General features: G+C 38.1%; 1 protein-coding gene across 2 annotated transcripts in view; it reads left to right on the top strand.

The window, feature by feature from the left end:
• The window catches only part of CPVL (carboxypeptidase vitellogenic like), a 142,122-nt gene that overhangs the window by 15,534 nt on the left and 110,079 nt on the right, over positions 1-16,509 (top strand). For both annotated transcript variants that reach the window (XM_049893582.1, XM_049893583.1), the window contains exon 2: positions 15,816-16,001. In XM_049893582.1, the coding sequence (XP_049749539.1) occupies positions 15,839-16,001 (163 nt within the window). In that variant the 5' untranslated portion in view covers positions 15,816-15,838. The remainder of the gene's footprint in view (positions 1-15,815; positions 16,002-16,509) is intronic.

Genomic DNA, 16,509 nt, shown 5'->3' with positions numbered 1-16,509 from the left:
AGTAGTTGAAGAAACAGGTGCTTCCTGTTAGCAAGTGAAAGGCTCTGAGATGTTCTATAACAAGAAAGCCTGTTTAATGTTGTTTAACCCAGAATTTCCCAAACTTTTTTTTTCCTATAAAGTCTATTAATATCATTCTAAACTAATGTTTCATAAAGTACCCTGTGGGAAATCCTGGCTTGCAATAAAATACCAGACATATATTTAGCTTCCTTTTCCCATTCCCATATATATATGTATATTTACACACACACACACAAAGAGAGAGAGAAAGAGATATTTATTTTAAGAAGTTGGCTCACACAATTGTGGGGGCTGGTAAATTAAAAATTTGCAGGGCAGGTGGCAGGCTGGAAACTCGGGCGGGATGTCTATGTCACAGTCTTAAGCCAGAATCTTCTTTCAGTAAACTTCAATTTTTGGTCTTAAAGCCTTCAACTGATTGGGTGAGGCCCATGTAATATAAAGCATATTACATCACGGAGGGTAGTATGCTTTATTTAAGGTCAAATGATTTAAATGCTAATCACATGTAAATACTTTATAACAGAATTTAGACTAGTGTTTGGCCAAAGAACTGGGCCACGTAGCCTAGCCTGTTTAACACATAGAAATGAACCTTAACAGATGCTTAATGGGCAAATTAGAGTAGAGCTCTTGGAGTTTTGTACCCTTACCCCTCCATCCGACTCCTTTCACAGTCTTCCCCATCTCCGCTAATGCTCCCACTGTCCATGCAGCCACTAAACAAAAAACACAGGAGTCATCCTTTCGTAAGCTCTTTCCATCAACCATTATATTCACTCTATTATCAAATCCTGGTGGTGCATCTCCAGAATGTACCAGACCACTTCTCACCACCTCCACTGTACCTGACCACTTCTCACCACCTCCACTGTACCTGACCACTTCTCACCCAGCTGCTAACTGAAAGGTTGGCTTTCAACCTGTCCAGTGGCTCCATGGGCAAAAGACCTGGCAATCTGCTCCCGGAAAGATTACAACCTAGAAAACCCTATAATGTAACTAGGAGTCAAAATTGATGGCTCCTAACAACAACATAGTATGTAGTGTTTCAAACTTACCTGAAAAGGGAGCAGGGACATTTGTTCACATAGCACATGTTGGGAAATGCTGGGATAGGGGCTGTAGGAGGGTCTTTGGAGACTGATTAGAACTGGCCTCAGTTCTTTGCTCCACCACTTACTTAGCTGTCTCAACTTGTATAAGTAATTTAAATTCTCTGAGGCTGAGTTTCTCATCTGTAGAATGGGATGGTAATAGTACTTACCTGGTAAGGGTTGGAAATAAAAAATACAAAGCAATTAGCACAGTTCCTAGGAAGCATCTGATAAATGATAATATTATTGGTATCAGAGTCCCTGGATGGCACTCAACTACTAGCTGAAAGGTTGGTGGTTAGAACCCACCCAGAGGCAACTCAGAAGATAGGCCTGGTTTTCTGCCTATGGAAGGTCACAGCCTTGAAAACCCTGGGGAGCACAGTTCCGCTATGCACACATGGGGTCACCATGAGTTGGAACTGACTTGATGGCAGCTAACAACAACAACTTTCCTGGTATCATAATCACGACAGTACTTTTAATCATAGGGATCGTCTATTTTGAAATTGTTATTAACATTTTAGAACATGTCTACTTTGCACTGCCCACCCCTACTCATTTTTCTTTTCCCCCTTTTGATTGGGGTGAGATTTCAAGAAAATGCTCCTTACTATAGTGTCAGATAAGATTATTTTTCTCCTCTTCCTGATTCTTTTCACTCTCTACCACATGTAACTCTATTTTGCCTCCCTTTCCTGCAATTGTAAGGATCTGGAGGCAGAGATAGGGACAACCAATTCATTGGAGAGCTTAGGCAGCAGTCTGATGCCAGAGGAGTGGCCTGCAAAAGGAGCTAGGCCTGGAAGTCTCAGCCCCACTTAGGCAAAATGTTGCCCTTTACCTGGGTGCAGTGTACCATGTCCTCCCTGGGAAAAAGGGCTTCAAATATGAATTTTAGAAATTAAAATGATGTATCAAGGAAGCTGAATAGTGAGTCCCTGAAAATAAAGCTTTCCTTTTATCATTTGTTTACGTGGAAACCATACAACAAAATAGCTAGATTTGGAATGTGGGCTGGCATTTAATTCAGGTTTGCACAACAGCCCTTCATTACAAGATTCAAACGCTTTGGCTATGCTTGGATAATCTGGGGAGGTGAATTAATCTTTTCTTAGATGCAATAACCACTTTCTTATGCCTTTCTTTTATTACAGATTTCATTCAAGTGTCTATTACTGCTTGGCTTCCCCCCCCTTTTTTTTTGTGGAATCATAGATATTTTTATTATGTTGGGAGTTACTAAAGCCAGTTAAGTATACAAGGGAAATTCAAAAGACTTTTTTTTTTTTTTAATAATTTTTATTGTGCTTTAAGTGAAAGTTTAAAAATCAAGTCAGTCTCTCATACAAAAATTTATATACTCCTTTATATACTTGCTATATATATACTCCAATATACTTGCTATATATATACTCCAATATACTTGCTATATACTCCTAGGAAACCCTGGTGGCATAGTGATTAAGTGCTACAGCTACTAACCAAGAGGTCAGCAGTTCAAATCCACCAGGTACTCCTTGGAAACTCTATGGGGCAGTTCTACTCTGTCCTGTAGGGTCGCTATGAGTCAGAATCCACTTGACGGCAACGGGTTTGGTTTTGGTTTTACATACTCCTATTTGCTCTCGCCTTAATGAGACAGCACACTCTGTCCCTCCACTCTGTTTTTTCATGTCTGTTCCGCCAGCTTCTTACCCCCTCTGCCCTCCCATCTCCCCTCCAGACAGGAAATGCCAACATAGTCTCGTGTCTACTTGACCCAAGAAGCTCATTATTCACCAGTATCATTTTCTATCCCATACTCCAGTCCAATCCCTGTCTGAAGAGTTGGCTTTGGGAATGGTTCCTGTCTTGGACTAACAAAAGGTCTGGGGACCATGACCACTGGGGTCCTTCTAGTCTCAGTCAGACCATTAAATCTGGTCTTTTTATGAGAATTTGGGGCCTGCATCCCACTGCTCTCCTGCTCCCTCAGGGTTTCTCCGTTGTGTTCCCTGTCAGGGCAGTCATCGGTTGTAGCCAGGCACCATGTAGTTCTTCTGGTCTCAGGCTGATGTAGTCTCTGGTTTATGTGACCCCTTCTGTCTTTTGGGCTCATAATTACCTTGTGTCTTTGGCGTTCATTCTCCTTTGGTCCAGGTGGGTTGAGACCAATTGATGTATCTTAGATGGCTGCTTGCCAGTGTTTAAGACCCCAGATGCTTCTCTCCAAAGTGGGATGTAGAATGTTTTCTTAATAGATTTTATTATGCCAGTGGACTTAGATGTCCCCTGAAACCATGGTCCCCAAACCCCCGCCCTCCTTCGAAGCGTTTAGTTTATTCAGGGAACTTCTTTACTTTTGGTTTAGTCCAGTTGTGCTGACCTCCCCTGTATTGTGTTGTCTTTCCTTCACGTAAAATAGTTCTTATCTACTATCTAATTAGTGAATACTCCTCCCTCCTCCTCCTTCCATCCCGGCTCTCATGACCGTCAGAGAATATTTTATTCTCTGTTTAAACTATTTCTTGAGTTCTTATGATAGTGGTCTTATACAATATTTGTCCTTTTGCGATTGATGAATTTCACTCAGCATAACGCCTTCCAGATTCCTCCAAGTCATGAAATGTTTCACAGATTCATCACTGTTTTTTATTGATGCGTAATATTCCATCTTGTGAATATACCATAATTTATTTATCCATTCATTCCTTAACGGGCACCTTGGTTGTTTCCATCTTTTTGCTATTGTAAACAGTGCTGCAGTGAACATGGGTGTGCCTATATCTGTTCTTGTAAAGGCTCTTATTTCTCTAGGATATATTCCAAGGAGTGGGATTGCTGGATTATATGGTAGTTCTATTTCTAGCTTTTTAAGGAAGTGCCAAATCAATTTCCAAAGTGGTTGTACCATTTTACATTCCCACCGGCAGTGTATAAGTGTTCCAATCTCTCCACAACCTCTCCAACATTTTTTATTTTCTGTTTTTTTTTTTGATTAATGCCAGCCTTGTTGGAGTGAGATGGAATCTCATTGTAGTTTAAATTTGCATTTCTCTAATGATCTGTTAGCTACCTGAATGTCTTCTTTAGTGAAGTGCCTGTTCATATGTTCTGCCCATTTTTTAATTGGGTTATTTGTCTTTTTGTAGTTGAGTTTTTGCCATATTATGTAGATTTTAGAGATCAGGCGCGAATCGGAAATGTCATAGCTAAAAACTTTTTCCCAGTCTGTAGATGGTCTTTTACTCTTTTGGTGAAGTCTTTGGATGAGCATAGGTGTTTGATTTTTAGGAGCTCCAGTTATCTAGTTTGTCTTCTGCATTGTTAGTAATGTTTCGTATACTGTTTATGCCACGTATTAGGGCTCCTAACATTGTCCCTGTTTTTTCTTCCATGATCTTTATCGTTTTAGATTTTATATTTAAGTCTTTGATCCATTTTGAGTTCATTTTTATGCATGGTGTGAGGTATGGGTCTTATTTCATTTTTTTTTTTTTTTGCATATGGATATCTAGTTATGCCAGCACCATTTGTTAAAAAGACTGTCTTTTCCCCATTTAACTGACTTTGGGCCTTTGTCAAATACCAGCTGCTCATATGTGGATGATTTATGTCTCGATTCTCAATTCTGTCCCGTTGGTCTACGTATCAGTTGTCGTACCAGTACCAGCCTCTGTTGACTACTGTGGCGGTATAATAGACTCTGAAATCAGGTAGAGTGAGGCCACCCACTTTGTTCTTTTTCAGTAATGCTTTACTTATCCGGGGCCTCTTTTTCTTCCATATGAAGTTGGTGATTTTTTTCCCATGTCATTAAAAAATGTTGTTGGAATGTTGATCGGAATTGCATTGAATCTATAGATCACTTTTGGTAGAATAGACATTTTTACAATGCTAAGTCTTCCTATCCATGAACAACGTATGTTTTTCTATTCATGTAGGTCTCTTTTGGTTTCTTGCACAAGTGTGTTGTAGTTTTCTTTTACATCTCTGGTAAGATTTATTCCCTAAGTATTTTATCTTCTTGGGGGCTACGGTAAATGGTATTGATTTGGTGATTTCTTCTTCGATGTTCTTTTTCTTGGTGTAGAGGAATCCAGCTGATTTTTGTATGCTTATCTTGTATCCTGATACTCTGCTGAACTCTTCTATTAGTTGCAGTAGTTTTCTTGAGGATTCCTTAGGGTTTTCTGTGTATAAGATCATGTCATCTGTAAATAGAGATACTTTTACTTCTTCCTTGCCAATCTGGATGCCTTTTATTTCTTCATGTAACCTAATTGCTCTGGCTAGGACCTCCAGCACAATGTTGAATAAGAGTGGTGATAAAGGGCACTCTTGTCTGGTTCCTGATCTCAAGGGGAATGCTTTCAGACTCTCTCCATTTAGGATGATGTTGGCTATTGGTTTTGTTAAATGCCCTTTATTATGCTGAAGAATTTTCCTTCTAGTCGTATTTTGCTGAGAGCTTTTATCATGAATGGGTGTTGAACTTTTTCAAATGCCTTTTCTGCATCAATTGATAAAATCATGTGATTCTTGTCTTTTGTTTTATTTATATGATGGATTACATTAATTGTTTTTCTAATGTTGAACCATCCCTGCATACCTGGTATGAATCCAAATTGGTTATAGTGAATTATTTTTTTTGATATGCTGTTGAATTCTATTGGCTGGAATTTTGTTGAGGATTTTTGCATCTACATTCATGAGGGATATAGGTCTGTAATTTTCTTTTTTTTATGGTGTCTTTACCTGGTTTTGGTATCAGGGATATGCTGACTTCATAGAATGAGTTTGGGAGTATTCCATCCTTTTCTATGCTCTGAAATACCTTTAGTAGTAGTTGGTGTTAACTCTTCTCTGAAAGTTTGGTAGAACTCTGCGGTGAAGCCATCCTGGCCAGGGCTATTTTTTGTTGGGAGTTTTTTGATTACCTCATCAATCTCTTCTTTTGTTATGGGTCTGTTTAGTTGTTCTGCCTTAGTTTAGGTAGGTAGTGTATTTCTAGGAGTTCATCCATTTCTTCTAGGTTTTCAAATTTGTTAAGATTAAAATTTTTATAGTAATCCGATATAATTCTTTTAATTTCAGTTGTGTCTGTTGTTACATCACCCATCTCATTTCTTATTCGGGTTATTCGCTTCTTATCCTGTTTTTCTTTTGTCAGCTTGGCCAATGGTTTATCAATTTTGTTAATTTTTTCAAAGAACCAGCTTTTGGTCTTGTTAATTCTTTCAATTGTTTTTGTTTTCTATTTCATTTAATTCTGGTCTGATATTTATCGTTTGCTTTCTTCTGGCGCCTGAGGATTTCTTTTGTTGCTCTCTATTTGTTCAAATTGTAGGGATAATTCTTTGAATTTGGCCCTTTCTTCTTTTTGTATGTGTGCATTTATTGACATAAATTGACTGAGCACTGCTTTCGCTGTGTCCCAAAGGTTCTGATAGGAAGTGTTTTCATTCTTATTGAATTCTATGAATTTCTTTATTCCATCCTTAATGTCTTCTATAACCCAGTCTTTTTTGAACAGGGTATTGTCCAGTTTCCAAGTGTTTGATTTCTTTTCCCTGCTTTTTCTGTTATTGATTTCTACTTTTATGGCATTATGGTCAGAGAAGATGCTGTGTAATGCTTCGATGTTTTGGATTCTGTTAAGGCTTGCTTTAAGACCTAATATGTGGTCTATTCTAGAGAATGTTCCATGTGCACTAGAAAAGAAAGTATGCTTGACTGCTGCTGGGTGGAGTGTTCTGTATATGTCTATAAGTTCAAGGTTGGTTTATTGTGGCATTTAGATCTGTGCCTTTATTGAGCTTCTTTCTGGATGTCCTGTCCTTCACCGAAAGTGGTGTGTTGAAGTCTCCTACTATTATTGTGGAGTTGTCTATCTCAGTTTTCAATGCTGTTAGAGTTTGTCTTATGTATCTTGCAGCCCTGCCATTGGGTGCATAAATATTTAATATGGTTATATCCATCTGGTATAATGTCCCTGTAATCATTATGTAGTGTCCTTCCTTATCCTTTGTGGTGGATTTAACTTTAAAGTCTATTTTGTCAGAAATTAATATTGCCAGTCTTGCTCTTTTTTGATTGTTGTTTGCTTGATATATGTTTTTCCATCCTTTGAGTTTTAGTTTGCTTGTGTCTCTAAGTCTAAGGTGCGTCTCTTGCAGGCAGCATATAGACGGATCTTGTTTTTTAATCCATTCTGCCACTCTCTGTCTCTTTATTGGTGCATTTAGTCCATTTACATTCAGTGTAATTATGGATAGGTATGAATTCAGTGCTGTCATTTTGATGTCTTTTTTTATGTGTTGTTGACAGTTTCTTTTTCCCGCTAAATTTTTTGGGCTGAATACTTTATATATTGCCTTTTCCTCATATTTGGTGTTGTTGACTTTGTTTCTGCTGAGTCACTGTTTTTTTCTTGTATTTTATTTTGATATGTAGGATAGTTTGTATCCTCTGTGGTTACCTTAATATTTACCCCTATTTTTCTAAATTTAAACCTATCTTTTATTACTTTGTATCACCTTGTCTTCCTCTCCATATGGAAGATTTATGACTACATTTCTTAGTCTCTTCTTATTGTTTTAATGCTGTCTTCTTTTACATAATAACATCGCTGTTTCCCTGTTTTGAGCATTTTTTTAATCTTGATTTATTTTTGTGATTTCCCTGTCTGGGTTGACATCTGATTGCTCTATCCAGTGTTCTGGTCTTGGGTTGATATCTGATATTATTGATTTTCTAACCAAAGAACTCCCTTTAGTATTTTCTGTAGTTTTGGTTCGGTTTTTATGAATTCCCTAAACTTCTGTTTATCCGGAAATGTCCTAATTTCACCTTCATATTTGAGAGACAGTTTTGCTGGATACATGATTCTTGGCTGGCAGTTTTTTCCTTCAATGCTTTGTGTAAGTCATCCCATTGCCTTCTTGCCTGCATGATTTCTGCCGAGTAGTCCGAGCTTATTCTTATTTACTGTCCTTTGTAGGTGACTTTTTGTTTATCCCTAGCTACTCTTGAAATTCTCTCTTTATCTTTGGTTTTGGCAAATTTGATTATAATATGTCTTGGTGACTTTCTTTTAAAATCTACCTTATGTGGAGTTCGATGAGCATATTGGAGAGATATCTTCTTATCTTTCATTATATCAGGAACGTTTTCTACGAACAAATCTTCAGCAATTCTCTCTGAATTTTCTGTTATCCCTCCCTTTTCTGGTACTCCAATCACTGGTAGGGTATTTCTCTTGATAGAGTCCCACATGATTCTTAAGTTTTCTTCATTTTTTAAAAATTCTCTTATCTGAGTTTTCTTCAAATATGTTGGTTCCAAGTGCTTTATCTTCAAGTTCACCAATTCTGCCTTCCAGTTGCTCAATTCTGCTCCTCTGGCTTTCTATTGAGTTGTCTGCTTCTGTAATTTTGTTAATCTTCTGAATTTCTGATTGCTGCCTGTCTATGGATTTTTCCAGATTTTAAAATTTTTCATTTTGTTCTTGAATAACCTTTTTCATTTCTTCAACTATTTCATCTGTGTATTCCTTGGCTTGTTCTGCGTATTGCCTGATCTCCTTCCTAATTTCGTTCCTGATGTCTTGAATAGTTCTGTATATTAATCTTTTGAATTCTGCATCCAATAATTCCAGGAAGGCACCTTCATGCAGGAGGTTCATTGGTTCTTTGTTCTGAGAGCTTGTTGAAGCAATCATGGTCTGTTTCTCTATGTGACTTGATATTGACTGTTGTCTCTGATCCATCTATTGCATTAGTTTATTTTATGTTTGCTTACTGTACCATAGTTCCTTCCTTTTTTTTTGTTTCGATATGCCCAGATGGGTTGCTTGAGTCAGCTAGTTTGATTGTTTTCACCTTTGGAGCTCTGACGTCCTGTCACCAGATGGCTAGAGCTGTTATCAGGTATATCAGTCTAGGAATCCATTCACTTTTTTTTTTTGCTAAGAATTCAGCTCAGGCACCCAGGTAGCTGATCATCAAGTGTGTGCTACAGGCTCTGTCCTAAAGTCTTAGAGGGGCAAGGGTGATTGGTATAGGTACCGGTATGTGGTTGCAGCAGGGGGCCATGCTCTGAACAAGGCAGGGAGCTGAGAATCTCCAAGTGTCGCTGAAGTCAGCTTGGGAGCAGGGGGTGCAGTAAGATATACGGAAGTATTTAGCTTTTGCTGAGTGCACCCTTCCTCTTTGGTTCTGCAGATGTGAGTAGGCTGTGTGGCTGACTGCTTCTTCCTGTGGAAAAACACTACTGCCAGCCCGCTGAAGCCACTCCCGGGAATGGCATCTGAGGGATCCTGGTGTTTTAGGTCCAGCAACTCCTCTCCGCTTCTGAACCGACTCTCCCTCCCCCTGCTGCTCACTCCGTTTTCTAACTTTTCCTTTGATGTTCAGGGCTCCTAGATTGTCATAAGTATAACTGCTTCACTTGTTTTTTGGGTCTTTGTTGTAAGAAGGAATTGCAGGAAGGGTCTGGCTCTTCTGCCATCTTGCCCCTCCCCCCTCAAAAGACTTTTGATTTCAGCTAAAATATTTATTATATAAAAGGCTTTTGTCATGCGATTGAAATCACCTGCATTATAAAAAGGAGAAGTGCGCGGAGGGAGAGGAACAGAGAGATAATGAAGACTGGCTCAAATATTTGCTCTTTGCTCCTTATTCCTCATTCTGGAGTTTTTGTTTTTGAATCTTTTTTAATTGGTAGCATGCACACCTTCCAGTGACTTTTTCAAGTTTCTTTTTTTGAGACCTTGTATATCTGGGCATGTTATTCATTGCCTCCACAAAGGACAACTTGGCAGGATTTAAACTTTTTGCTTCTTCTGCTAGTCATTTAAATTGGAATTGGGGTGTGAGTTGATGGAAAGTCATTTCTTGACCATTTTATGGAGAGTTAAGACCAATGGTGTGCAGATAAATGTTTAACAAAGCCCTGATTATGGTGTTTGTGAATTTCCCTGGCATAAATACTCTTACAATGGCTGATTTCAAGCTACCAGCAAGATGTCCCTGAACTCAGAGCTCAGAAGAGATGCACAGTAGCACACCATTGTATAGTATTTCCACCAGAGAAATACAAAAAAACTTAACTCCAGAGTGTAGATAATAGTAAAATTCAATAAAATAATTAGAAAATGATGTTTTGAGTATTTATTACTTTTGTTTTTAGTGTAACTTATTTAATGGTAAGTTTTTATAGTTTAATTTTTTAATGATGGTTATTTTGAACAACCAGCTCTCAAAGTTCCTGAAAATCTAACAATTGGTTCACACTGACCAGCTCTATCACACCAAGTGGGGCACAGAGAGAAGCCACTGTCCCGTACAAGGTCTCTGAGTGAGTCACAGCAGAGCTTTGGCAAGTATGGAGCTGTTTCTAAAAACCAGACTTCTCTAGAAAGATTTAGTTATGAGTTTTTCTACTTATTCATGTGTTTACTTGTTTAATGCATCCGCTAACAATCTATGATAGGAGTTTAGGACTATTCAGGCTGTTATTATATATTGAGGCAATAAGAGTTAGAATATCCAAATATGATTGTAACTAAAGACTGGAAGGCAGAAAGCAGATTTGATTTAGGGCCATAAATCCCAGCTTTGAGTCTGGCCCTATTGCTCACCAGAGATGTAATCTTGGGCAAGTCCCTTACTTATGTCTCTGGCTTCAGAATATATGTGTGTGTGTATATATATATATATATATATATATATATATAGTCTTTAAGATAAAGGAACATTTAGTATCATATGCAGGTCTAAAACCTCATGATTCATTCTTTAGATCCATCAATTCATCAAATATTTGTTTAGGACCTATTATGTGCATTGGAAACTCTGGGGGTGTAGTGGTTAACTGCTACGACTACTAACCAAAATGTCAGCAGTTTGAATCCACCAGGTGCCCCTTGGAAGCTCTATGGGGCAGTTCTAACTCTGTCCTATAGGGTTGTTATGAGTTGGAATTGACTTGATGGCAATGGGTTTTGCTTTTTGTTATGTGCGTACTTGTTTGATGTTAACTGCCTTCCAGATGACTCCAGCTCATGGCAACCTTATATACAACAGGACAAAATGTTGCCTTGTCCTGTGTCATCCGGAAGATTGCCAGCATGTTCAAGTCCATCATTGTGGGTATTGTGCCAATTCATCTCACCAAGGGTCTCACTTGCCCCTGCTGGCCTTCTATTCACCAAATATGATGTCTTTCTCCAGCAATTCATCCCCCCGATGGTGTGTTCAAAGCAAGCGAGTCAGACAATGTTCTGTCGTGATCCACAAGGTTTTCTTTTCATTGACCAGGCCTTTCATCCTAATCTGTCTTAGTCTGGCAGTTCCACTGAAACCTGTCCACCATGTGTGATCCTGCTGGTATTTGAAATACTGGTGGCATAGCTTCCAGCCTCACAGCAACATGCAAACCACTGCAGTAAGACAAATTGACCGACAAGTGGTAGATGGCACTATTCTAAGAATAATAAAATACAAACATAATAATCACAGTAACGATAATAATAACATGACACCATCTCACATTTGTGCAGAGCCTTCTAATTTACCATGGAGAGAATTTACTTTGAGTCTCTGAGGTTCTACTGCTTCAGGAGAGCAGAAGACACCTTAATAGAATGTTAGAGAAAGAGCCTATTCTGAAAAGACAAACAGAACTCTTATTCCTAGGAAACGCAAGAGGTCATAACCAGGTAGTAATATGGAAGGCCGCAAGCATTTTTTTTGCCATGTCCATCAATTGCTTCACCTTGTTTTTAAAAAAACAAACCAAAAACAATTTTTTCTGATTATAAGATTAGTTATTGTAGAACTCTTAAGAAGTAGTAAATAAGGAGAAAATAAGAATAATCCATGCCACCACCCAGAGATAACAATTTTCAATTTACCATTTTATAATTTTAGTCTATTTATGTTTTCTGTACTTATTTGGTTAAAGTCATACTGGCTAACCAACCAGTTGCTGTTGACTTGATTCTGACTCATGGTGACCCCATGTGTTTCAGAGTAGAACACCCCACAGGGTTTTCAAGGCTGTGACCTTTTGAAAGCAGACCACCACACCTTTTTTTGAGGTGCCTCTGGGTGGGTCCAAACCACCAACCTTTAGGTTAGTAGTCAAACACTAAACTGTGCACCACCTAGGGAACCAATTTATGTTGACTATGCACTGGTAAAATAGTTTCCCTTGGGGACAGGTCATTGTTAAGATCAGAGGAACACTCTGGATGTATTTCAGAATGGTTCCTTCTTTCTCTCTTTAAGGCTAGGGTTTTTGTCTTCTGAGCTAGTCCATGCTCAGTCTCCAGCGATTCATCAATTACCCTTTAAATATTCCTACTGGATCCAATGGTGGTTTTTCCTCATGGTAAGCTGTGATGTTCTGTATTTGCCTGTATCTCCATTCTCTGATGGATCTAAGAAAAGTTGCTGATTTTCAGTCTTTTAGCTTTTCTCTTGTTGTGAGGACAAGAGTGACCACTTTCAAGCTCTTTACACGTCAGGCTGGAAACTGGAATTCTTCTATGTGTACTTCAGCTAGTTGATGTCATATCATATGTGTAATATAATATGCTGCTTTTCTTCACCTAACATTTTATCATATTTCCCAAAACTTTCTTAGCAGAGTTATTTCGAGGGCTCTAAGTTATTCCATCTTTTTGATATACAGTAACTTACTTATCCAATGTCTTATTGCTGGGAGTTTACGTTGTTGACAGTTTTTATTATTCTAAAGCCTACTGTGATAACTAGCTTTGTTTTATCAAAAAATGATACATTGCACACATGGTTTCCAACTCTAATATTTGAGGCCTAGTAAAACAATTTGAGCAAATCATATATTTTCGACCTTATGTTATTTGATTCTGCCAATACTGCTTTGGTAATATTCACCTTCATTTTATTCTATTTCTTAACATTTGTTATGAGGAACGTTTTTTTATCTGAATCCTTCAGTATGATATATTTGAAGTGGAAATAACACCAGTGTTTTCATATTATTTCAAATCGATGTATGATAAAGTGTGTGGTTAATAGATTTGTTGCCTTTCTGCAGGAGATAGCTTCCAGTGCAGGATTTATTTGCTTAGAATGTTTCACTAAATGTTCAATGAATAAAAAAGATTCAGGCTAACTTAGGATAAGCAAAAACATTCCAGAAGGGTGCTAAGAAAAAAAAAACAAAAACTACTTTTCCATTCGTGATAATAACTTTCATTTTTGTTATGAGAGATGACAGCTAAGCACAGCTCAGGAATTCTGACCGTTAAGTAAGAACTGTGAAATGAAATTACGCTGTTGCTTTAATTCACCTACATGGGAAGCCATGACTCTAATAGTTGCTTGATTACATGTTAACAAGAGTTACTAAATTGACCCAACTCATGTATTAGATTTATGTCAGTTAAAACGACCAGTTCTACCTCTTTCTTGCTTTAACGTCTTTGAATCAACATCTGCTTACAGGGGAAGTGGTGTAACTACCCAAGTTATTTAAATATTAATGGCTTTCATTAAAGGGGGCTGGAGGTTTGCAGCAGGAAGATTGACAAATTAGATGGCATGATGGCTTTCTTGTTTCTGCCCCCAGGAAAAACTTCCCGGAAGAGCTTCTTCCATTATTTTTTTAATACCTCAGTTTTTTTTTTTTTTTTTTTCTGACCATTTAGAAAGTAAGATGGTTGATTTTAAGTGTTCCTTGGAAGTAGTGGTGTTGTTAAAACGTCAGTGTAACAAATTCACATAACTAAAAAAAAAAAATGTTCTAACAGTGCCATAATGGCCATTACCCTTGGACTTCACAGAAATGTAATTTCACTTTCTAAGTTCATTTTATTCCTTATTATAGTTAATAATGGGAAAAAGCATTTTTTTTTAAGCTACATTCTGTGTTTGGTTGGACTTGTTTATATTAAGTATGGAAAATTATATTAAGACAACCATGAGAGATGAGAAGGGTTATATATTCAATCAAATTATATTTGTAAACTTTTATATCACTGGAGAAATGTGGCTGAAAAGCTTCAAAAATTTTCTACAACCAATATTTTTATATTATGCCAAATTGGATTGTGATAAGTATGTGGATGATAGATTTTTACACATTGTGTGTTTTTAAGATGTTTTAATGGCTTGGCATTTTAAAGCACTGAACAATCAAAAGCAGGTTTTCTACTTGCAAAATATTTTTGGCTCAGAAATCTGACTGAGTGGAGTATTTATTCATTTCATGTATTTTATTTAGAATTTAGAGCTAAGAAGTTGGACAGAGTAAGGCAAGTGAGGCGCTCACCTCAGGCATAAAATTTATGGGAGTGTAAAAAATCTCAAAAGTCAAATAATATAAATAAATAATATTGTGCTGCAATATTTAAAAAAAAAATCAAAATCAATGCAAAAAAATGCATGATGAACAAAAAACTGAAAATTTAGAGAAAGGTAAGACCCAACCCTGCACCATCACCCCACTTGCCTCTCTCTAGTCTGGCCCTGATTGAGTTCAAGTCCTGATTGTTCCACTTGCATGTCCTTAGATGAGGCACTCCTTTGAGTCAAGTTTTCCTAATCTAAAACTATTGGTAATAATCCTCAGTTTCCTGTTATTAGGAGATTCAAATAAGCTAATCACATATGAAATTACATGTTTATAATTTTAGGGACATCATCACACAATTTTAAGTCGTTATTACTATCAGCCCAGGTGAATACTCCAAGCAAACATCAGATTTGAAGATTCTTGGAAAGCTTTGTGCTAGTAAAGTCTGGGACCTCCTTCTTGAGTTTAACACCTAGCAAAAGGGGTGGTGACCAGAAGATAATTGCAGAGCCTTCTTTCCCTTCCTTCCCTCTTTCTTTTCTGTTCTTGGATGCAAAGTTTGATGATTTGGAAGAGACAGAAAAGACGAACAGAAACCCATTGTTTATATTAAATTTCACTGCAAAGTGCCCATGGACAATTGAGATCTGGCCTTCACCCAAGCCGCTACACACCAGCAGTGTCTTCCCCATCTCTCCCACCTGAGTTCCACCGCTGCTACTAGCTGCTGTGCAGTTGACTGACTCGGGCTACCCTGTGTGTGTCAGCGTAGAACTGGGCTCCGTAGGATTTTTAATGGCTGATTTTTTGGGAAATAGATCACCAGGTCTTTCTTCCAAGGCACTTCTGGGTAGACTTGAACCTCTAACCTTTCAGTTAGCAGCCGAGTGCATGAATCATTTCTACCATCCAGGGACTCCATATGAGTTCCACCCAGCCTTTATTCACATCCCACATTGGTAAGGCCTTCCTTGGCTGCCTGAATGTCTCTCCATCCTCTCCCCTCCTAAAGTGGAATAACTGTCTCTACAGCTCATTTGGTGACCAATTTCAGGGTCCTTGTTGTCTTAAGGCTTTATCTCATCTTGCATTGAATTTACTTTCCAGACGGTTTAAAAAGGTACATAAAGGGGTTTCTCCAGTTACATATTTAAATGCCTTGAAGATCTCCCAACTAGACGGTTAGCTCAGGTGAGCAGGGGTTTGATCTGTCTTAATCCTAACGGTATCCACCATGCCTAGCAAAGGGCCTTATAGACAATACATATTGTTTTGAGTGAATACATAAATGTCTTGCATGCAAAAGGGCTGGGTAAATGTTTACTCTTTTGATTCATTTGTGCAATATTGTTGTTTTTATCCTAGAACTGGAGGGACAGTTTGGCGCCATGTGGAAGGTGATCATTTTGCTGGTCCTGTCAACATTCAACTCCAGCGATGGACTGTTTCATTTCTTATACCAATATGTCCAGGTTTCCCCACCAAAAAGGGGGGACCTAGGCAAGCCATTATTCCTTACCCCTTATATTGAAGCTGGGAACATTGTGAAGGGTAAGTTTAATTCATCAGAAACTGCCTGTGTAATTTTAGCAGTTCTTTTTTTTCTTTCTGTTTTTAAAGCAATTATCCCACAGTATGTGGGCAAATTCCATTTTGGTAATTTTGCACAATTGTTTTATTTCAAGTGTTAGTGATTTTACATCCATATTTTATCTGAGTTTTGTGCTCGAATGAGAGGGTTTCAGTCAGGGCTGGATTAGCTACGTGATTGAGTGCCAGCATTTCTATTTATAAACCAGAAGATGAAAGCAGTTGCCATGGAGTCCGTTCTGAGTCATGGCGACCCCATGTGTGTCAGGGTAGAACTGTGCTCCATAAGGTTTTCAATGGCTGCTTTTTCCAAAGTAGATCACTAGGCCTTTCTCCCGAGAAACCTCTGAGTGGACTCAAACCTCCAACCTTTCCGTTAGTTAGTTAGCAGGAGCATTAGCTGTTTGCACAACCCAGGGACTCCATTTCTATTTACAGAACCAGTACAGTACCTGCCCCCGGTGGACAC

This window comes from Elephas maximus, chromosome 8, assembly GCF_024166365.1.
Source record: "Elephas maximus indicus isolate mEleMax1 chromosome 8, mEleMax1 primary haplotype, whole genome shotgun sequence".
Lineage (NCBI taxonomy): Eukaryota > Metazoa > Chordata > Mammalia > Proboscidea > Elephantidae > Elephas > Elephas maximus.
The sequence above is the reverse complement of the archived record's forward strand: the minus strand, read 5'-3'. Positions and strand labels throughout refer to the sequence as shown.